Raw genomic sequence first — 24623 nt, forward strand, 5'->3', positions numbered from 1 at the left:
TTCAAGCTTGACTAGACACTAAGCTGATACCGAGTCTGTGCTGCCGAATCCTCTGAGTTTTGATTGTGCATTGTTATCAGAGGTTTAAATGATAAATATACATTAGCTCCATGGAGCTATGCCATGCATTCTATTGTCTTAGCGATACTGTTTGCCATCCTTTCACCTATTTGGACGTCATCATTCAAATCAGCACAAGTATAATAATCTTAATTTATGGGAAAACCTCATCTTAGTCAAAGTGTTTGCCTACAAGCTTGTTTCTGTTCCCAGGAGCAGAATTTAAGCACAAAAGAAGTTATCCTACACTAGAGTTGGGGTTGTTTCTGAATAAAAATTATTAGAGGTCTTCTGAATAAAGTATTTTTCATACAACTTTCAACCATTGGTTTTACTTCTTAATATAATTTTTCTGTCCTTGCATGGGGTGCTATGATGGAGCGATCATGCTTTTGGCACATTCATCAAAGCTCAAGAAGGGGGGAGGATAAAAAAATCTGAAAGAAAGCCCGTCCCTTGCACAGTGTGCAACCGAGTGATACATTTTCTTGTTAGGAGAAATTACATCCACTAACTTGAGCTACTTCAGCATGAAATTGAAAAAGAAGCATTTCTTGCAAATTTCCATTCTTGATTCAATGAAAGATGTAGATTAGCCCTTTGGAACAGGGCGGGGAATGGGGATGGAACAAGAGAAGTGAGACTGTGCTCACGGTTGCTTGTTCTCACAAGCAAGGGAAAGGCTCTGTTTATGACCAGTCAGTCTGGCGGCACATTAAAGCATTTGTGGTTTAGTTTGATATATTCCCACACCTATGCATTGTTACATTTTCATCACTGAGCCTTTAAAAAAACCCAAAAAAAGTCTATCCTCTCCTCGTCACACTCTGTACCCACGACAGCTCCCTTTCTCTCAGTCTCCATCCCACCTTTAACACATGCATGCGCAGATGATGGATAGACGTTAGGCGTCAGAATAGAAGGCAGATAACTGTATCTTCTACAGCTCACTTAAAGGTCAAATGCACGCGGTTGTAATTGGAATATCTATGAGACAACCAGGCAAGTACGATGGGAAGAAGTGCATTGGGGAAGGATTAGAAATTAGATTAGCTCGCGGGAGAATGAATTTGGTCCAACTGCTTTCTTGGAAAATAAACACAACACTGTTAGCTCAGTTGTCCGGCCTAATTCAGTTTGCCACACAGCAGATAAAGTGAGGTCCTTCTTACTTTAAGGTCAAACAACTCTCTCATCGACGCTCGAATTTGGTGACACTTTACACCCGCCACTTAACCTGAGCTCTGCAGACACTTACTATTGACCCGCGAGTAGTCCTTGCCAGAGGCAAAACTACTTGGGGTCTTCCAAAGATGCGCGACAGTGCTGTAGTGCTGAGTTATATGGCGGTTTTTGGCAAGATTAGCCTGCTTATCCAGTCATTTCAAGTTTACAGGTACCACTGCTTGCCACTAGACATTCTTTGAGGTTTTTAACTTTTTTCTGAGTTGCTGCATCTACCCTGAGATACGTCTGTTGATACTTCCCCAAATGGCTTGGGTATTTGGCTAAATCCCTCAAACTTAACACTGTAGGAGTATATCAAGTCAGTGTACTATTTCAAATGTCAGCCGTCCTGTCCTAAAACTGTCTCCAAATGAACCACGTCCGGTCTGACTGCAACATCTCAAATTGTGCACCTCCAAAAAGAGAACATTTGTACAAAAGAAAGCAACACTTGACCTTACACACACTGTCCACCGCTCTCTCTCACACACACACACTCGCACACACGCACACACACACACACACACACACACACACACACACACACACTCTATTCTCCCCTCGTCTCTATTTTACTTCCTGGCTGTCTCTTTGTGATAGCACATTGTGGAAGCTCTCAGCTGTCGGGCCTTCTAAAGGACTTTCCCTAAGAGCAGCAGTAGATAAAGAGCGCTGCTGAAAGGGCTTGCTGTCACCTTATCTGGAAGTATAGCGATAGAGCCCAGGTGAAAGTAAAGACTTTTGCTAAAGCCACTTGCCGAGAGCCGACAGGGAAAGTGGGTGAAAGAAAAATAGAATTTCATAAGCGATGTAAGCTCTGAAGAATTATGAAGAACTCCAAACTTGAATGTTGCTTCTACAATCACAACTTGTAGGGGTTCCAATTGTACATTGCTTTATACGCATGTTTGCCGCATAAACATTACCTGCAGATGGGCAACGAAGACCCTTGTTTTGCAGTGAAAAATGAAGTGTGTGGTTCCACGGCGGCGCTCCGCCCCCGCCATTCTCCTACGCCTATACAGTCCTTCGCTTTCTTCCCGGTATTTGGAGTGAGCAAATTCATCTTGTCAATCCTCCCGGGAGGGTGTAGCTATGCGGCTCTGTTTACTGTGGCAGAAAGTTAATATAAATTTTCATCAGTGGGGGAAGTTTACACATATGATTCTATTTGTCCTTCATTATTAGCACCTGAGTCTGGGGCCTGGGTAGGCATAATTGTCTACAGACGCAGGCCAAATAGATGCAAGGCGAAGGCAAATAAGCACAGCCCAAAATAATTTTATGCTTGTGTGTTACAATCCTCCACCCAAGGAATTCTTAATCTAGTGAATCAATAAACAAGCAGCGGCGGAGAGTGGCAGAAGAGATGAGAGGAAGAAATGAATAAGGTGATATGTGGGTACAAGGGGGTGGTGAGTGGGGAGGACGTTGAGGACTCAAAGTGCAATGATGAGGCTGCGGAATGACCTCTTACCCACACAAACAAATCATATATTTATTTCTGAGTCAAGCATCTTTCATATGCATCCCTTCTCCACTGTAGACTGAGCTTTACAGTCTTGGACTGAAATGCTTGTTTTTTTTGGGCCTTTGTTTTTTTTCCGCCCTATAAAGGTCCTGACGAAAGAAGCTTTAATTTTCTAACTAACTGTACGATGTGATATAGTTACATATTTACAAATTACATTACATCAGCACATGGTGAATAAAAGGTTCGTAACAGGCTAAAAACAGCGATCATGTACAATATCCCTGACTAACGTTTTGGGGCTCAATGAGGTGAGTTTTATTATTTGTTGCAGAGTGTTCCTGTTGTTTGGGGCGACCAAAAGTAGCGTGGACTTTGGGGACGAAGAACGTGCCGGTGGTGGTATGCGTGGTGAGCAGAGAGGCAAGATAGTGTTAGGTTTTATCAGTGAGTGTTTTATAGATAAAAAAAAAAAAAAAAAAAAGGACCAGTGAATTTCTCTGTAGGGGTTAAAGAGAGGTCCAATTAACCAGGGAGCACAGTTCACAATGGTGGTTGTTCATATTTAATAAAGAATATACGCCTTTGTCAAAGTAACGCAGTACACACGTAATGTGCTGTACAATCTCCCACATCCCACTGTGTGACCTAAGCTTGTCATAATTATGCGAAATAGGGTTACAGTTATGCTGCTACATACCCTGTTAACATTATTGCTACTTTCAAATATGCATCGTCTTTAATAACAATACAGATTAACTCGTTTTGCCATTTTTACAAAGCACCCGAATAAGGACGATAACGCGATTGATTGCTGCTATAGTCTGGTGGCCTCACTGCTAGCAGTGGGTAACTGCTAATGCTACCTGTGCTGGTAGCAGTGAGTGACAGGCTGTACTGACTCAGCCCGCATTTTTATGCTTTCCACATCATCACTTGGGTAGGACTTCTTCAAATGAATGAACAGGTTTGTTGTGTTCCCCCCGTTTGAGCGCACCGACATACCATGCACAAGGGCGAGTTAATAGCATTGCGCTTTGGTGACACCGCCGCACAACCGACGTTGAGTGACTTGTCAAACTTGCGTCGAAAGTAGAGCAGGAAAAGGGCGAGTATGATTGACTGTTGTCACTCACACTTCCCCCATGTTTAATTGAGTAAATACGTGTGCAGCTGATCACCGTGATCGACTGGAAATTCATCGCGATCATATAATATCTAAAAGACTCATCACGGAAAAACTAACTTCTTTATAGAAGAATTTCACTTGAAATAAGTAAAGAATTTCTTTTTTTTCAAATTTTAAGTAAAAATGACCTTGAAACAAGTGAAAATTGTCTAAAAACAAGTTACATTTCGGGTGATGAGTCTTATTTTAAGTGTAATTGGATTCATTTTTACTAGAAATAAGAAATATTCTTGGTAAGATTTTGAGTTTTTGCAGTATACTTACTACAACATCCACACAGATGCACCATTATTCTGCTTAATACAGCGCTGGAATGGAAACAATCAAACATCCCATTGAAATAATGTGTAGAAACAATTCATCCATTTAATCTTCCCCATAGTTGATCAAAGAAGTGTAGTGAAATGTCTGCCAACATGCCCTGACATCCTGTTTTGTATTCAGCCAATGTGTGGGACATCCATCTCTCCTTTTCCATCCATCCGTCTTACCCTGACTCCACGTATACAGTACAAGAAGATAACGGTGCAAATATTTTTGCTTTGGAGTGTCATACCACTTTTGTCAGCCCTGGTACAATCAGCCATGTTTGTTTATTCATCTTAAAGTGTTTGCGCCTTGTTTTCCACGGCACTGACTGCGTATACGAGCTTTTGGTGTATAGTTTTGCAGCGCATGCGGCCGCGTATGTGCTTATGCGGCCATCCATGTGTGCAGCGCCGTCGGCCTGACTGCAGTTGTTCTGTTCGACAGCCGTGTGTGTCCAACAGCAGCCCTTTTACTCCCTCCGCCAAACACGAGTCACGCATGCACGCAAAACATCTGTTCCGCGCACCGAGGCCTCCGTCGCCATGTTGACGGCGACTTTTCCAGAACCCACCTGCGTCGTCTTCGCAATATCCGCCACATCCCGCTCTTAACACCGACTCCCTACGTGGCACGAGGCAGGAAGTGATCTGCGCTGTCCAAACACAATGTCGCAGCTCTTCAGACATCTCCAATTCCGATGTCACGGCTGCATAACGCGCAGGTCTCCAGGTGGATTTCAAAGAGTGACATTCTTAGCGGATGGCTTATTCCTTGTTTGCACACGCGCAAACACCTCCACGCACACACGCGCCTCGCCGATCCTCCACACACAATAACCAAAGCAATCTGGAGATTTGTAATGGTTTCTAGCCTCGTCCTGCCTGCTCTGCTAATGTGTTTCATGCTTGTTTAAGGTCTTTGCATGCTCCTTTACAAAGGTGGATTGTGATAGGTGTTCCTTATTACCTTGCTCTCTCTGGAGTCTAAACACAGAAGGTGAATGGAGCGATGATGTATTCCCCCCTTCCACTTCCTCTCTCTGTCTGCTCTTCACTTTCTCCCCGTGTTCTGCCTCTCCGGTGATCTGTGCATGCCTATTAATGTCGCCCAGGAATGCCTGTGTAAACATTCTTGTTTCTCCGTGCCTTCTCCCCCCCACACCCCCGCATAATACTCGCCTGTATCGCCTTTCTCCTGACCTCACTATCTGAAACCAATTACACCAGTTCCATTTGGGCCGAATCTTATTTTCATTAGGATCCCCGTGTCACGGTCTCGGTCGCCCTGTTATTTTCCCTCCTCTTATTTATTTTTTTCCCCCTCTTTTCCAACCTCAGTGATAGATATCTACATCAAATATGCCTCTGAGTGCTTTGTTATTTATATAGCAGCCTCTCCCCCTCTCTCTCCCTCTCGGTCTAGCTCACGTTCTCATTCTCAAGAATGTGTCACATTGTGCTGTTTGTACAATGTGTGCATTAATAGACTGCGGATGTAAACTTTTTTGTGCGGAGCAACCCGGTTTAAGTAGACAGCAGGTATGCACCATGCAATGTTTTTGTCAAGTTGTGCTGCTTTTCAGCAAACTTTTGATGACTTATCTCTCTACATTTTGTGTTGTTGTGTGAGGTTGTTTTTCTCTGTGGAGTGGTTGGTGGCTGACACAAAACGGTGACTTCTACTGTAAGAATATTCCGTGTCGTGACAGTTAACATGTTTTAATGCCTTTACTTACTAGTTTTATTCAAACTCACAAAATGGCCACCTCAATATACAACAAGCCTGATTTTGTACTATATCACAGGGCCCGAACGATTAATCAGCCGTGATTAGCCCTTTTCAAATAGGTTTTTTATATACACATTACAACATATATATATATATATATATATATATATATATATATATATACACATTACAACATGAGCAAAATTCAAACATACATTTAAGCAAACATTTTTTTTAAATGGGCAAATTTCTGCAAAAAATGCAGCAAATATTAAAGGACAAAGTATTGTAAAACAGTCATAAATTCTGTCTGTAAGTCATATCTTTATTGTTGTAAGCGTTAAGGGACCCAAAAAGAAGTCATTTTGTTCGTTAAATACTTTTTCATTTAATCAGCTCGGAATTTTATACTGACAAATTTCAGAATTAGCATCGGCCTCAATAAATCCATATTGGTAAAATAAACTAAATAAATTAGTTGAAAGCATCGGAAAATCTTAATCGGCAATGTGATCAGCTCCATGCATGAATGTTTCTGTTTATGCATGTTTTTTGTTTCTTTTGAAGTCAACTTTTAGGAGACTCTAGAAACACACACAAACAAGGCATACACACACATGCATATAAAGCAGTTGCCACTGGGCTCCTCCTGACAAGGAGACGGATCAATGCATTTAGGACCCAGTTCCTGAGTAAAGTGTTTGTTTACTTGAGTCTGGCTCCTCCTGTGCAGACAACCCCCCAAACTGTCCTTCCATAATTGATCAGGGTGGCTACATTCCCTTGGGGTGCTTGAGCATGGCAGCTTTTTTCCCCATGCCTTGTCAATCTTATTTTATTTATTTATTGTATTTTTTTTTTTAAACTGTGTCTCCGTCTCGCTTCTCATTCATGTTTGCTTGGGATCTCAATGTACTTGTTCAAACATCGTTCCCACCTGCTGGCAGAGCCGCGTCATATGCAGCTGTTGTCATGGATACCGCCACATACGCTATATTCCCCAAGAAGTTTTCCCCTTCCTGTCCTCACAAGCTGTAAAGTTGTTTTTCCTCCCGCCACTTGATGCTCATGGGCCTGCTGGATGAGCTAGCACGCGGCAATGTACAGTGTGCACAATGTTGTTCCCTGCCACACGCTTTCATCCATTTTGCTCTTGAAGAATGGGAGTGAGGCTGCGAGCCCATCTGCCAGTGTACCTGCGAAGTACCTGCCAGGCAGCTAGTGTGTGGTATTCCTGGGCTCTGGAAATAAAATGGATTCCAACGTCTTATCTGGCATCCCAAGGCTCTGATGACAATTTCTGCAATTTTATAAAGAGGAAAGATCCATTCTCGCCTTGTGTAAACAAGCTGTAAACTCTTCTATTTGATCAGCTCGCTTCTCCATGTTCTCCTGCATCCTTAATGCACATAGTGTAAAACCTGGCCTGCTCGTTAATTCATTCAGAATGTAATCTGATGTTGATTTTTGTCAACTTTAATTACAGCTCCCGGGGACACTTCACACGGCGCTACCTCTACTTCAAATTGATATTATGAATATGCAAATGCAGCAGTAATGTGCAGAGCGAGTAGTGGGTATTTCAGTTGAGCACACACTAGACAGGTCAATTTTACTGATGCCTCCTTGTTTTTTTTAAACCACCACCCCCTCAATCCTCTTCTTCAGAGGTGCTCTAGACAAATGGTATTTATCTTTGTGAATTGTCAGAAAAATACCTCTACATATTTTTTTTTCTCCTGTCGCCGCCATCTTTCACCTTCTTTTTGTCTTTCTTTGCAGGCCCTACAAGTGGCAAGGCAATTACTCTTGCAGCAGCCAGGCTGTGGCCTGAAATCTCCAAAGAGCCAAGACAAGCAGCGTCCACTGCAGGTAAAGTAGCGCCCCGTCTAATCTCCTTAAATCCATCCATAATACATGTCCCCCCCGCACCCCTGTCCCACCACCCCCTTCCCAAAAGATTCCCTCCATTCAACAAGTGTGTTTGATTTGGCCCACGCAATCCCTCAGATCTGTCACTGAATCCTAAAGCCGGACGAGCGGTATTGCGCAGTAAGCTCAGCGTCGGCATGTGAAAAACATACCAAGGAAACATCCTTGTGTGACTTTATGTCAAATAACGTTTGAGCAGGAATAGTTTTCAACAAATTGTGGTCAATATCCAATCTTTTGATTCAGAAATACCTTTAAAGTTTAATGAGTCGCCTTGGTTAAGGCAAGGGTGTTAATTATATGGCCTGAGGGCCAAAACCGGCATGCTAGGGCGTAAAATCCGCTCCGCAGGATAAATTTGAAAGTGCAAAAATACATAAGATGTTGTTGTGGTGGGGACTGAGGATAATTTTGAGAATTATTATGCTCATGTAGAAAATGGAAAATTCCTAGGTCTTCATAAGTTGATTTATTTCAATGCTATATTTTTCAATTTCTAATACCTAGACAAGACTTAGTTTTGTCCTTTAAAATACAATCACTATGCACACATACTGTATTTTCCTAATATACTTGTTTTGCTTAAAAGCAAAGGGAAACATGTATTGTTATTAATTGTTAGGTATGGCACGGTTTTAGTGGTCGGACCTCTTTAAAATCAAATTATTAACTGCAATGACTTTGGCACCACTGGGTTAAGGCATATTAACTAACAATGCAGCCCTACAAGCCAGTGCAAACTGTAGGCCGGTCCCAAGCCCGGATAAATGCAGAGGGTTGAGTCAGGAAGGGCATCCGTCTTAAAACTTTGCCAAACAAATATGAGCGTTCATCCAAAGAATTCCATACCGGATCGGTCGTGGCCCGGGTTAACAACATCCGCCACCGGTGGCGTCAACCTTGCAGGGCGCCATTTGAAATTCAGCTACTGTGGGTCGAAGTTGAAGAAGAAGAGGTGGAAAGCGGGTTCTTTGGCAGAAAGAGAAGAGGAAAGCACAGAGCCTAGAACTGAATGTGGGGACTTTGAATGTTGGGACTATGACAGGAAAATCTCGGGGGTTGGTTGACATGATGATTAGGAGAAAGGTTGATATATTGTGTGTCCAGGAGACCAGCGTTATTTTAAAAGAAGAGTTGGCTAAAAATTTCTTGGAGGTGAAAAGATTGAGTGATGAGGCTGAAACTTGAAATTGAGGGTGTTATGTATAATGTGATGAGTCGCTATGCCCCACAGGTAGGATGTGACCTAGGGGTGAAAGAGAAATTCTGGAAGGAGCTAGATGAAGTAGTTCTGAGCATCCCAGACAGAGAGAGAGTCGTGATTGGTGCAGATTGTAATGGACATGTTGGTGGAGGAAATAGAGGTGATGAAGAAGTGATGGAACATAGGGTGACCTACAAGAGCGGAGGTAGAAGCACGTAGGTGGATTACATCTTGTGCAGACGGTGTAATCTGAAGGAGGTTACCGACTGTAAGGTTGTGGTAGGGGAGAGTGTGGCTCGACAGCATAGGACTGTGGTGTGTAAAATGACTCTGGTGGGGGGGAGGAAGATTAGGAAGACAAAGGTAGAGCAGAGAAGTGTTGTGCAGCTTTTCGGGAAGAGGTGAGACAGGCTCTCGGTGGACAGGAGCTTCCAGAAGACTGGACCACTGCAGTCAAGGTGATCAGAGAGGCAGGCAGGAGAGTACTTGGTGTATCTTCTGGCAAGAAAGGAGAGAAGGAGACTTGGTGATGGAAACTCACAGTACAGGAAATCATACAAAGAAAAAGATTAGCTAAGAAGAAGTGGGTCACTGAGAGGAGAGGGGAAAGGAATAGATTGAAATGCGACACAGGACAAAGGTAGAGGTGGCAAAGGCCAAACAAGAGGCATATGATGACATGTATTGCAGGTTGGACACTAAAGAAGGAGAAAAGGATCTATACAGGCTGGCCAGACAGAGGGATAGAGATGGGAAGGATGTGCAGCAGGTTAGGGTGATTAAGGATAGAGATGGAAATATGTTGACTGGTGCCAGCAGTGTGCTAGCTAGATGGAAAGAATACTTCGAGGAGTTGATGAATGAGGAAAATGAGAGAGAAGGGAGCATAGAAGAGGCAAGTGTGGTGGACCAGGGAGTGGTAATGATTAGTAAGGGGGAAGTTTGAAAGGCCTTAAAGCGGATGAAAAATGGAAAGGCAGTTGATCCTGATGACATTCCTGTGGAGGTATGGAAGCATCTAGGAGAGGTCGCTTCAATATTCAATTCAATACAATAGAATTCAATTCAATTCAATAGAATTCTAGCGCGTGAGAAGATGCCTGAGGAATGGAGGAAAAGTGTGCTGGTGCCCATTTTTAAGTACAAGGTTGATGTGCAGAGCTGTGGGAACTATAGAGGAATAAAGTTGATGAGCCACACAATGACGTTATGGGAAAGAGTAGTGGAGGCTAGACTCAGGACAGAAGAGAGTATTTGCGAGCAACAGTATGGTTTCATGCCTAGAAAGAGTACCACAGATGCATTATTTGCCTTGAGGATGTTGATGGAAAAGTACAGAGAAGGTCAGAAGGAGCTACATTGTGTCTTTGTAGAGCTAGAGAAAGCCTATGACAGAGTACCCAGAGAGAAACTGTGGTACTGCATGCGGAAGTCTGGAGTGGCAGAGAAGTATGTTAGAATAATACAGGACATGTTCGAGGGCGGCAGAACAGCGGTGAGGTGTGCTGTAGGTGTGACAGACGAATTTAAGGTGGAGGTAGGACTGCATCAGGGATCAGCCCTGAGCCCCTTCCTGTTTGCAGTGGTGATGGATAGGTTGACAGATGAGGTTAGACTGGAATCCCTGTGGACCATGATATTTGCAGATGACATTGTGATCTGCAGTGAAAGCAGGGAGCAGGTGGAGGAACAGTTAGAAAGATGGAGGCATGCACTGGAAAGCAGAGGAATGAAGATTAGCAGAAGTAAAACAGAATATATGTGCATGAATGAGAGGGGGGTGGGGGTAGAGTGAGGCTACAGGGAGAAGCGATAGCAAGGGTGGAGGACTTTAAATACTTGGGGTCAACCGTCCAGAGCAATGGTGAGTGTGGTCAGTAAGTGAAGAAACGGGTCCAAGCAGGTTGGAACGGGTGGAGGGAAGGTGTCAGGTGTGTTATGTGACAGAAAAGTCTCTGCTCGGATGAAGGGCAATCTATTTTTGTGCTAAATTCTTAAAAATCCTTTAATCCTTTATTCCTAAATCCTTTATCTTCAGTTTTGGGGGTTATCAAAATGGGAAAAAAAACAAGAAAAAAAATGTATTAACCCCCAAATGTTTACCAATTGACAGGATATTTCTGGGGAAAATCTCACCAAATTCTCACGAGAAGTCACATCCTCACATATACTGTAGCTTGTAGTCTAACTAATCCTTCCAAATGGATGCGTGAAGTACATCCAAAGGTGCTACGAAAGGATAAAGTGCAGGACATTTTTCCATCCATAGTGTTGTTGACAGCATCATAGGAGGTTGCACACAGCTAATTGTGTCATTCCCACTTGTCAAGGGTAATTTCATCGAGCCGTCTATTCCCGTTGTCAGTGATTTGGAAAAGGTCACACTTACGAACATGCATGCTTCCACCTCTGTCACACAGTAACATGTCGCACCGACACTTCTTGTTACCTTTGTTGGTGTGAACACACTTCTCATTGTGCACAAGGAACTTTGTTGTGCTTACCGGACTTTCTGTGATATTGTTATTCATATTTTGCCTTAACGAACAGAAGTATGGGAGTTTGGATTTTGACTTTCCAACACCAGGAGCTGTGTGGCATTAATGAGAGGGAAATTGGCGTTATCCTCACTTGGTAATGTTTTCACAGAGTCTACCAATGGCAACACCTTGAATTGGTGTCACACCCTGTGCGCTTAATTACAAAAAGATAACCTCGGCAAAGTCACATCAGGAGTGCTAATAATACGACTTTACTATTTGGAAACATGGCTTATTGTTGCAGTTGATCTTATTGTCGAGTGTACAGTACAGTGGGATCCTGGTAAACAAATGCACACATATGTTGTAAATATTTAAAGGGAGCATTGTGGGTGCATGATAACAGTCAGGCCATGTCCAAGACTAATAACAACCCAAGAAGGTAAATATTGAATATTTACATTTGCTTACTCCATCCATTCCTGGTGTTGGCGATAAGAATCAATATTAATCGCAACTGTTGAGCCGGCCTTTATTAACATCGCCACCTCCTGCGTCAGTGAAGAACATTGTTGCAGGAGCAACTCAAATGGGACTCATTCCAGGTGACATTTAATAGCGGTGATACTTTTACTCTGCAAATATCATCTTAAAACAGCAGCAGGGAGTTACTTTTTTTTTTTTCTTTTAAACCAGGCTTCCACTTATTTATTATCCAATGAAATCTGCCTTATATACAGGGATTATAAGGCGACAACGTGTTCAACAGTGCAATATTTTATTAGCTTCTGCTTTCCCAATGGCAACGTGTTTTCTACCATGCACATTGATCCCCGTGAATGATTAACACAACAGAAAGTGGGAAAAGGATTAATATTACCATGACATCCCGCTTTGCTGATAAATCCTCTGCCGTCTTCCTCCGTCTTGTTCGCCAATCTTTGGTATTTAAGAGAGGGAAATGATCCATAGATCATGGCATGTAAATTATTTAGTACACAAGCATCTAAGTGCCTCAGCTTGCAGTTTTAATTACCCGTATTAGTGGCTAAAGTCGCTCTCGCCTGACTAATTCTAGCCGCTCGCTCGCAGGAGTTGATGACGCACATAAAGAAACAAGTCACAAACACACATCCAAACACACAAACCTTTGCTTCTGCACGTTTGCGTAATGTGACAGGTCTATTATTACACAGTAAGCCCACGGGAGCGCTCAATAAACACCTATTTCTCCCTGTAAATCCCCCCTGCCGCCGCCATGCTGCTTTCGACGCACCGCTCTTCTTTTGCTTCTTCTTCACGGGCTGCACTCCTCATATATCGCCCCTGTGAACGGGGTTTATACACTGACATTTGAAACAGAAAGAAAGAAACGCCGACAAGGAGAGGCGGGGAGGATTACCGAGGCCGGCGCGCAGTGACAGTTTCATTGGCGTTTCATTTCAAATGCATCCTCAGGCAGCCCGAAACCCACCCAAAGACCAGTTTCGTTGTTGCCAGATATGACTTTATGCGAGTTGTATGTATCTGCAGCTAGGCGAAGTAGCTTGGCTCGTGTGGGCTGTGACGGGTCCCCAGTAGGCACAGCTTTGTACGAGTTAACGACCAATTGCCATATTGTCGTAAACGAATAGGACAGTTACGGGCAACGCCCAATGCAAAACCTTATGGATGGGCCAAGAAAGACGTCCTGGATATATGTGAAGACACATTACAGTCATCCCTCGCCGTATTGCACGTCGCTTTATGCGGCTTCCCTGTATCGTGGATCTTTATTGCGTACATATCTAATTTCATACCACAGATTTTTCGCTATATGGCGGGATTTCTTTCTCCCCCGATTGATTCAGTTTGGCACCGGACGTAGTCTGCAAAGTGCCTAGCAAATAAAATCAGCAAAAACAACAAAAACTTATTGCTAGATCATCATCCAAACAACAGATCTATAGGTGACTAGACTGCTTTTAATTAGCCTCTGAATAGCAACCGTCAGACCCAAATCTTCTCCTCTACAACATGCAAAAGTCATAATTGCACAGCATAAACATCCGCCATATTGGTGAGGTACAATCCTTCCCCTTGCAGCACTGAGTGCCATCTGTGGAACCATAAGTATCAAATAACGAGTGTTTAATTTAGGGATTTCGAATTAGCCCCGTTTGTAGTCCAATAAAATCAGCATCTGCTTTGATGTCTTCTACTGTAACTTTCATACGTGATTAAAAAAGTGTTGATGAGTGCAGGTTAGCTGATATCAGCTTCCATGCCCCCCACCGCCCCCCCAAAAAAAGATGTTAGCTCATATTTACATGTATGAATGGCCCCTGGATGCGTCTGAAAATAGTGATCACAGCTAAGGGCCATATAGAAAAGTGGGGAAAATATGTATTCATCAGGAAAACTTGTGTTGACTCTTAACAACGGGAACGAGGGGGGACGCGTCAGCACATTTTAAGTCAAACACAACTGCTTTTATAACTCGAAAACAAGATATTTTTTCTCTCCCTCCTTCCTTTTTTGTACCTACAGGACAAGCTTGGTAAATTGCGAGGACAGAGCAGGTTCATCATTGTGATGCAAAAGGAGTTGAAATGCAACCCCAAGGCGTAGTATAGCTGAGTTTGGAGAGAGGGAGGAAGGGGGGCTAAAAAGAAGTATCTCAGACCTTTGATGTAGCAGCAACAAATTTACCTTGTGACAGAAGATACATGGCCGCAATAAACGAGTTATACCAGCACTTACACATGCAATCAGATGATTCTGGCCAGGGTGTTAATTGGATCCTAACCGCCAGATCTGATAACGCCTGGGCCCCGCTGGTGATGGCTGTGTGTGTCTGCGTGTGTGTGTGTGGAGGGGGAGACGGGGGGTTGTTGGAAGCCTTTCCAAGTGATGAACTGTAATTCAGTGAGCTGCTTGAAGCACTTGTAATTTACTGTGTGTCACTGATGAAGAGGCTGATCCAGTGGAAGGCCGTATTACCTGCAACATCAGAGGGAAGTGCCACTACCAACTCCCCACCCTCCACCCTCTATTTCAGCATCTTGTCTACTTCAGCATTTTTCGAAAAACCCCGCAGGGCGCCATCCGTCGGGAGTGAAAGCGTGCCACTTTAGCGATAAAGCTGCCGCTATTTGTACTGATAGTGTCACAAACAAGCGAGGTCGTGCGTGGAGAGCGGCGCACGGTGCGTTCAAAGGGCTTAATCAATGTCTATCTGCATGTCGAGATAAATCAACGAGGAAAACTGTGCTAAGCCTGCCCCCCAATCTCCTCGGGCTCTTTTTATTAGAAGCTTTTACATGACGGTTCTTTATGTTGTGATAAATGGAACTTCCCATGTACCGCCGAGCGCTTATGGAAATTGATTTCGGAAAACATTCGGTAATCTACTTAGTTTGAGTCCTGACAATCTACAGTATTGATCTCTCGTATAAGGCCAATACACCACAAGGCTAGCGGGCGCGTCGTTTAACATGCGCTTGAAGCGCACACTTTAACTTCAGAGTCGCGAGCTTGCCACGGCAGGTGCCCCCAGGGCCTCCGCGCACCCCTCACGCCGCAAGTGGTGGGCCATCAATAATTGTGTTGCCGCATTTGGCAGTAATTGGATAGTAAATGAGCAGTGTCAGCTCAAGAGAGCCGAGGGGTCACAAGTCCACAAGCGAGGAGGGTCGTCTTGAGTTTTGGTACCCCCCGGGACGGTGAAATCGAGAATGTGGGTGGTGATCCGAATGGAAGGGGGTGAGGGGGGTTCATTTTCATTGTCTTTCTGCCTCCTTTCCATGTGTACAAGCTCTTGGCTTAATTAGCAGTGGCTCTCCCTGCCAAGGATCCACAGTAATTACCAGCTCGAAGCCTTCCATTTCTCAGTGTGGCGCAACTCAGCCTGTCCGACACTGCGGGACCGAGCTCTTGTCCTTGATAACCCCCCCACACCTCCCTGCCACCTCTGCCATGTTTATGGCTGACATCTAATCACCGCTTCCTGCCACGCATAGCGAGTTGTCCACTAATTGTTTAACTCTGATACGCCAACTACCGCCTGGGTTTGCCTTCAAAATCAATTTATGTACACCTCATTGTGGAAATTATATAATGTGTGGAAGATCTGTCCAATAATTTCCGGTGAATTTCAAATGTTTGTTTCTCAAAAAAAAGCTAGAGGAAGACCAAAGAGAAGGTTGATGGATGTCGCGAGGGAAGACATGAGGGCAGTTGGTGTTCGAGAGGAGAGTGCAGGAAAAGCTTACATGGAAAAGGATGACGCGCTGTGGCGACCCCTAAAGGGACAAGCCGAAAGGAAAAGAAGTTTCTAAAAATAAAAAAAAATTTCGGTCCCTCGGCGCTTAGAACAACAAAGATATCATTTACAAGCAGACCATTTTTGTGTTTTACAATACTTCAGCCTTTTAGTATTTGTTTTACTTTACAACAGAGAGGAATTTTCAAGTACAAGAACACGCCTTAACTGGTAAATTTATGTTAAGATTTGGCCATCCAACTTCTTCTGCTTATCCGGGGTCAGGTCGCCGGGGCAACAGCGACTCCCAGACTTCCATCTCCCCATCACTTTGTCCAACTTTTGGGGGGGATCCTGAAGCATTCCTGGGCAAACTGGGAGACATAATTTCTCCGTGTCCTGCGTCGTCCTCGGGGCCTCCCTCCAGTGGGACATGCCCGGAACACCTCACCAGGGAGGCGTCCAGTATGTCATTCTGCGTGATTCTGACACTTAACAGCAATTACTGTTTCATAAGAGATTTAAGCAAACAGGTATATCGGCATTCAATCGGTAAAACACCAGCCGATTTACGATTATTTTTGAAAATCGAGCAATTTAATCGGCCAACACATGACTCGGCCCTACTTTTTTTGATCCGATTCTGAATCTTTTGTGGGGGTTTTTTTCTGCAAATTTTACTCTTCAGCTCACTTAAAATTATACATATCAGTAAGTAACAGTGGACCCCAGCTTTTCCAAACGGCAAATAGCGAAAATCCGTGCGTAATTGATGGCCATTATAATTGTATTGGGGGTGATTGTAACCTAAAAAAATCACTAACAAGCATTTTCAGGGTTGATTCTCCTAAAAAAGAAAGGGGGAAAAAAATCAATAATGAAAAAATGAACAAAACAACTAGTATGCAGGGGTCCACTGTAACGCTATTTAAGAATTGGCAGCAATGCATCCTTGTGGATTATAAAGCAACAAAGGCACTTTTCCAATCGGATATCATGTCCTCTCATCTGCAGCAAGGGGCTGTTTGTGCCACTGCCATCATCATTGAGTAAATGCTCATTAATTTCACCCCTGCGTGGCAAAATCATTTCTCGGCGAAGCAATTCAGCCCCCTGTTCATTTCAATTCGCCGCTCACGTCAATCAAGGCCGCACGCGGCATCTCGCCGAATGGTGGAGGTGTTATATTCCCGCAATTATCATGTCATATACTCGAAAATGTAAATGAACGTGTTTGTAAAATTAAATTTATGGGTTGTCAGTGAAGAATGGGAACCAGGAGAGCAATTACTTATCCGGTTTCATCTCGTAGCCTCTGATATGTCGAGCAGAAAAGCATGCAGTTAAATGCGGGAATTAGCCATTGTGCTACACTTCACAATGGACGAGTGCCTTTTCTCTCCTCTCGCCCTCCTATTCTCCCTTGTTTTCATCCCCCCAGTTATGTTTGGGCAAAGGTCAGTAAGCGTAAGCAACTTGCAGGTCTTAAACTACTTTTTAGTATGTCATTCTGCTTCACGTGTTCCTTGTTAAAATGCATTTTTATAAATTCACTGCATTATTCATCTTATAGGTATTTGACCATGAATGCCTTTATTTCCCCACTTAGACAACGCAGAAGCACTTTGAAGTACAGTGTTGAATTTAAATGCAATTTCACTTTATATATGCATGCGCATACATTTATGTTAAATCCTAAACCTTGTCTTCTTTTGTGGATCAAAACATCTCTGAGCCAGCATCCAATTAATAGTCTTAATGAGTGCATCTTTAATGTTGTTTCTCTGCCATTGTCACGGCGGCCCGACACAGAACCAGTCGTGACTGCGGGGTAATTACTTACCTTGCACATGTACCTTTAAGGGTTAATGACGTTGAAGGTGTAAGCACGGCATTTGCATAATTACACATGGGCTGTTTAATTTGCAACTTTTTGACGGCTTTTGTTCAGCCTCCCGCTTGTTGTGCATGCATTTCATTGTCGTTCCAGAGGAGAGGAGAGCGATGTCGCAGCTCCAACCTCCTCCTTTGCGTCCTCTTGCATCTTCCACGGAGTAGTCCCTTCTCTCTAAGACCTTAATGAACAATGGAGGCGGGATTTGTTTGAATATGAATATGAATGTGCGGCAGGGGCCGGCTGCGAGTTGACCTTCAGCTGTGATTTTCAGTTCATCAGGATTAGTCAAGGCGGGCGATCAGGAGCCACTAATGCATAATGACTTCTAAAATGAAAAATGTGTAGTGACCATGCAAATGTCTCAGCTAATCAAAGAGGGGGGAGAACCTGGGCCGGGAAGGGGAGAGGAGCTCAACAAGGACGTGTCAAGGCCTGACAGCCAGCAAGGAAGGCAGCAGGGAAGGAGGGTGGAGAGACATGCGTGGAAAGTAATCAAGGCGCCTTGATTAGCTGGCGATGAGGACAGGGATGTCTTATTGGCCCCTTGACACACCATACAGGCCGGCTACAGTCATGGCCGCCCGGACGACAAACACCGCCGCAATTAGTGTCTGCCTGCGCGTGACTTCATGTTGATATTGTAATTGGTTTTCGTGCAAAAATCATTTGTTGACAAGCTGCCGGAAACATTACATTTGTTAGCATTACATTGGTAGGTAGCATTTCAACGACTAAACCTGCTTCAAGTGGAGTTCATTGAGTTAAGTGGAGAGCGTGTTTAAGTCGAGGGGAATCAATAAACAACAAAGATTTGTAACCAAAATCAACGCAGAGCTGTGAGCCTCCACATCATGCCTCAGTACAGTTTTAATCCACTTCCAGGCTGTTTCACATTAGCTACACTGATAGGAAAAGCTAAAGTAGGGGAGTTCAAGGGACCTGCTAATTAAGGTCTATGTCTATTTAAATCCCTTACGTTTCCCAAAGGGAATGGGGAGGAAGCAAAAGTAAGATGAGCACCACAAAGGCACCCACCTGTCCTTCAGCATCTCCTTTAGCATCCCATCATCATCATCATGACCAACTTCAGTCCATAAATACGAGACCTCTTCCTCATCCCTTCTCTCCATTCCTCTGCCATGTTTCAGGTTCCAGTCTCAGTGGCCATGATGAGTCCCCAGGTGATCACGCCACAGCAGATGCAGCAGATCCTCCAGCAGCAGGTGCTCTCCCCCCAGCAGCTCCAGGCCCTTCTCCAGCAACAGCAGGCAGTCATGCTGCAGCAGGTATGCGCACATACAGTACAGCGAACCCCTGTTTCTCGCAGGGGTGTACATTCCAGACCCACCGGCGATAGGTGAAAATCTGCAATCTAGAGACCGTTGTTTTACCCTTCGCACACATTTTAAACACACATTAGAAACACACCAAGTTATTAAGACACACTTGAAAGTATTCCTTAGCGCTTGCTCGTTCTCTCTCGCTGTCAAGAAATGAGACACTATTGTGTAACATGACCGAGGAAATGCAAAGACGACTCTGGCTCACACAGTTCTCCAAATGAGAGGCAAAGCAGTTTATTTGTCACTCCTACTTGAAGTCAACTGTGAAACTGAGACATAAAACAAAAGAGCATTAAGCTTTATATATTTAAACACCAAAAATGTTCAACCAAACTATTATTTTCATCTAATGAAAGCCTTTTAGCTTAATGCTAACATATCATATGTAAAACACATTGTCGGGCTGATGGAAATTAGCATATGGTAATTAGATGTTCAAACAACTGCTACTTTAACACAAACGGACCAACAACACATACAAACGGAGCATAAAACAAAAAAATTCCAACAAACCATGTAATTTTATCAAATGAAGGGCAGCTAGTTTAATGCTAAAACAAATCATGTGAAACGCCAGAGACTGGCTAAAGGAAATTAGCATAGATGTTATGGTAATTATAAACCTTCAAATAAGTTACTTTAACACGTATGGAGCAGCATATAATTCTCACCGGCATGTATTCTCTCGGCTCAGTGGGAACTACAACGATTAGGCGACGTTCACACTGCTGAGTATGATGCCCAATTCGGATTTTAGCTTAAATCTGATCTTTTTATGTCGTCATTCACATTGCAAAAAGCAAATGTGACTTCTAATGTGAACGGAACGTGAGAAATATAGCAGGGCAGAATATGAAAGACAATTATGGCGTGGGTTTACTGTACTTTCATGCAGTAAAAACAACTGCATGCCAGCCACTGTACGTCCTTGACACGCTTTTACCGAGAGGAACCTGAAATTGCCTCACTTTTTCCACGGCGCCTCTAATTAAGCAACTCCCAGGTGTCGTTGGCTCAATTCCCCCATCGGGGACCGTGGGCCACCACTCGGAGCTGAGTGATACTGTAGGTGACGGATGATGTAACATTTAGGAATGTGCCAGTGTCAGAGTTGAAGTGCATTCCTCATTTCTGGATTTGATTAAGGCAAGGAGAACTGTTTAATTAAGATTGTCACTTACCACGATTGCTCCTCTTTGTTACGAGACGTCACATTGTGCGGTAGGACTTTGTGTCCGCATCTGTCATGGCAACTTAAAGGCACTTAAATGTTCAATTATTAATCGGGAGAATTCGATTTCTGTAATATACGAGATAGGCGAGTGGCCTCGGCACAGCTTGGTTCATCGTGCTGTATCACATGGAAGCGTCAATGTTCACAATGATCAGGAAACACTGATCAAACAAACGACAAGAGTTTTCAATCAGTCGTAGCCTTTCCTTTTTATTTGTGTCTATTTAATCATGTGGATGCATCTGCAGAGAACTGAATGAAATGAAAAGGTAAGACCAATTGTTCCCCACCGATGGCATTTACAAGTTGCCAAGTGTATGCCAAAACAAATGGCCGTTCTATCACCAAGAACCATAACCAGGCCATCTTATCAAATCAGAGTTCTGAAGAAAGTCTGTTCTGTGAAAGGCACACCAAATCCAAGAAATAATGGGAGCATTGAGACTAAATGAGAGCTTGTACAATTCAATAACATAAACAAAAGAATCTAACTTATTACTTTTTTGAGCATTTTAGTTTGGTTGAGCCCATATGGAGAACACTGCGAATGAGTTTTGCATAATCAGCGCATGAGTTGGAGCAGTATATTTGGAGGAAAAGCTTGTTGCAGGGGAAGCCTTGTAAATCCATTCACGTCTCTCCTGTACAATTATTAAGTTGTTAAGGCTATGTGAAAAGCAAATTTGGAGAAGTGTGCTTCTTCGCATTAACATGTTTGTGCGTATGTTTGTGCACAGCAACACTTGCAGGAGTTTTATAAGAAACAGCAGGAGCAGCTTCATCTCCAGCTTCTCCAGCAGCAACACCCTGGCAAGCAAGTGAAAGAGGTACCCACTTTTTCTTTCTTTTTCTTTTTTGCACAGCTATTCTATTAGACGTCCCCCACCAATCATCAATCCCAGCTACTTAATGCAGAGAATGCTGTGACTTGCTCAGTTAATGAAGGGTTTCGCGCAACAACAACAATATACAGAAAAGAGACCGAAAGGGGGAAAAAAAGCGACGACTGGGTGCGACTCATTAGTGAATTGTTTCTACGCACACACACACACACACACACACACTCACACTCACACTCACACTTATGCTGAAGTTGCACTGTGTGCCACTCATAAATCACATTGACAGACAGCCGGTCAACACAAATAGATAGCACTGTCTCATCAGCTGACTATCATAGGAGAGAGAGCGAGCGTGACAGCTTCAGCCACGCAGTCCTCATAAAAATACAGTCAAATTGATCCAAAAACACACGCAGCGTCGCTCTTCCTTTGTCTCTTCAAGCAGCCCATTACGTTGCCCCGACAGGAAGTGGCACGTGACCTCCCGGCGGCTTTGTTTCTGTTTGGATTTGTAAATTGTTAGATTTTTCCTGCCATGAATATGGAATAGAAATTGCTCCCTTATTTCTCCAGAGGAGGTGGGATGGGACGGATGGGAGGACGCATCACCTCCCTGCATCAGTCCATTATGCAGCAGGTTGCGTTCCAGTGAGCGCATCACTAAGTTTCCATGCTGTTCCTCTCTACCGTGATACAAACATACTGAAACACACAAGTACGATATGCCTTATGCGCGCACACACACACACACACACACACAGAAACACACACATAAGGAGAAGTCACTACACAGTATTACATTAAAATTTACATTAAAATATATTAAAACCGAAATTCCTGATACAGCACTCTCAAACATACTATTCATATATATAAAATATAATTATAATAGTAATACAATTTCAATGGAATTATAAGGGTATCAAATATCCGTTGAGTTTTACGATTCACGGCCCGGTCCTTATCCCCTGTCTCCTGTATATAGTAAAATGTACGTGTTAATGTTCAAATGTCTAATGTTGGTCAATATGATGGGACCCAAAGAGCAAGTGTATTTTTTTTTTTATTTTTTTTTTTTTTAACATCAGTAAAGCTATGGGAACATGTTTTAATGAGTTTTCTTTGTTGTTCTTCAGTAAATAAAAAAGCAAAACTATTTTGTCTTTTTTTTCTATATAACAGACAGTAAAAAATAATTTGTACTGTTTACCTTTAAGTACAGTCTGGACATTCATCAGTACTTATACTTTTACCAGTCTTTTTTTTTTTTTTTTTTTTTTAAATCTGTATCTGCACTTTTACCTAAGAGTACTTTTGCCTCCTTTGGTCACAACTAAAGCAAGCGCTTGCAGATGTCCCGTTCCTTGCCGCTCTCTCTCTCTCAAGTCGTTAATTCATCTGTAATTTTCCCGCTCGCTCCTTCACTATAGCAACAGCAGCAGCAGCAGCTGGCCGCCCAGCAGCTCGTCTTCCAGCAGCAGCTCCTGCAGATGCAGCAGCTCCAGCAGCAGCAACACCTGCTCAACATGCAGCGGCAGGGCCTGCTCTCGCTGCCCGGGCCCGCCCCCGGCCAGGCCGCCCTGCCCGGACAGACTCTGCCCCCGCAAGGTAAGAAGATGAAGCAGAAAAGAGCGTGTGACACACAGCATTCCTGTGTTTTTTTTTCTTGCAGATTTAAGGTGCAAATGTTTGTCAAATGCTTCTCTCCCCCTGTCTGGCTTTGTTTCTCTCATCGGTATGCACCTGTGGCCCTCCTGTGTTATCTCTTAGTACGGTCTGCCTGTTTGCGGTGCCCTCATTGGTATGCCCCTCTGCTAGCCGCCTTGTCCCTAACTTGCCACATGATCGTGTTTAAACCTTCCTTACCTCATTTCATGCCTGTGTTTGCTGTTTGTCTGTTCCCTAACACTCCATCATCGCGTCATCTTGTTGTTGTTTACCTCCTTTGCTGACAAGGATAGAGGAAAGGGGAGAGAGGAAGGCTCCATTTTCTTTCCCAGAACAAAATAAACACCTTTGTTTGTTGTTTCACAAATGCCAATAGGGAGCTATACGAACAAATTCACTGTTACTGAATATTGTATAGAGCAGGGGTGGACAAAGTATGGCCCACATGTACATTATCAAAAGTTAAAGTTATTTTTAGTTTTGATTAAAGTTAAAGTTAATTATTTCTTCCTAAAATTGGTTAATAAAAATGTATTTATATTTTTATTTCTCCTTTTATGTATGCCATTAACCAATTTGTTGAATATTACTAAAACAATTATACATGCATTTAAAAAAAAAAAAAAAAGTACAATTATTTGATAATAATTCAAATGTATTAATTTTATTTTATTTAAAAGGTAAGGCAATTAGATTTTCACTTGCAATCCCGACCTGGCTGCAGACAGTAGAGTAAAACACACCAAAATAAAAGTAAATAGAAATATATACATCAAAGTGTAGTTTTATACATAGGTGTTAGAAAAATATACCAAAATTAGTCAGCCTTAAGATGGCGAAAATCCCTGCAACCTTCCCTGCTACTACCTCTTAGGGATATTACATTTTATAGACGTATACCGCTACCAAGGGGTGCTTGACATAACACGGCATCAGCTTTAGCATCTTAGTTTACGATACGGCAGCAATTTTGAGGATTTTGGGTGTGCGTATTATACTTGAGAGCATATTCTGCACCAAATATTATAGTAACTAAATAGTTATAAATACAATTTAAAAATTAGAATGAATTCTTACTTTATGATGGGATCAACTATTTTTTAACTCTTAACTCTTTTTATTGCTATTCTTTTACCTTATCGACGAATGACCTGGCCCATCTGTCCATTTTAAAAATCAAATATCGCCCTTGAGCACAAAGGTTTGCCCAACCCTACTACACCGGGAAACCGGCGAGGCGATGTTTTTTACTTCTTCTTCTTTATGTCCTCCACTCCAGCCGGCCTGAGCCCAGCAGAGCTCCAGCAGTTGTGGAAGGATGTGACCGTAGGCGGAGGAGGCGGCGGCCACGCCGGCCACACCATGGAGAACAATGGGATCAAACACATTGGCGGCGGCGGCAACAACACAGGCGCGAGCGGCACCGGCGGCCTGGACCTCTCCACCAACAACCACAATAGCAGCAGCAACTCTTCGTCAACTACCTCCTCCTCCCATCCCCCCAAAGCGTCACCGCCCATCTCGCACCATTCCATCGCCAACGGACAGTCCCCTGTCCTCAACCACAGACGAGAGAGGGAGCGGGAACGGGAGCGAGAGAGGTAAACATCCGTGAAAACCATTGGAAAATAAGCAGGCGAAGATGAAAAAATAACAACTTAAGTTTCACAACTCTGCACTCCCACCCACGTTATTTGTTCCTGTTCAAAGCGGCGGCATCGTTAACTACAGGGAAAACAAGATGTTTTGTTTATTTGTTTAATAGTTGATCACTTTCTTAGTCATGTGCACAAAAC

At 43.3% G+C, this 24623-nt stretch overlaps 1 protein-coding gene across 3 annotated transcripts in view; it reads left to right on the forward strand.

Annotated features, from left to right (window-relative positions):
• Positions 1-24623, forward strand: part of foxp2 (forkhead box P2) — a 97205-nt gene that overhangs the window by 47840 nt on the left and 24742 nt on the right. For all 3 annotated transcript variants that reach the window (XM_061667601.1, XM_061667603.1, XM_061667604.1), the window contains 5 exons: positions 7767-7856; positions 18889-19026; positions 21055-21144; positions 22590-22767; positions 24107-24428. In XM_061667601.1, the coding sequence (XP_061523585.1) occupies positions 7767-7856; positions 18889-19026; positions 21055-21144; positions 22590-22767; positions 24107-24428 (818 nt within the window). The remainder of the gene's footprint in view (positions 1-7766; positions 7857-18888; positions 19027-21054; positions 21145-22589; positions 22768-24106; positions 24429-24623) is intronic.

The sequence above is a fragment of the Phycodurus eques genome, chromosome 22 (assembly GCF_024500275.1).
Source record: "Phycodurus eques isolate BA_2022a chromosome 22, UOR_Pequ_1.1, whole genome shotgun sequence".
Lineage (NCBI taxonomy): Eukaryota > Metazoa > Chordata > Actinopteri > Syngnathiformes > Syngnathidae > Phycodurus > Phycodurus eques.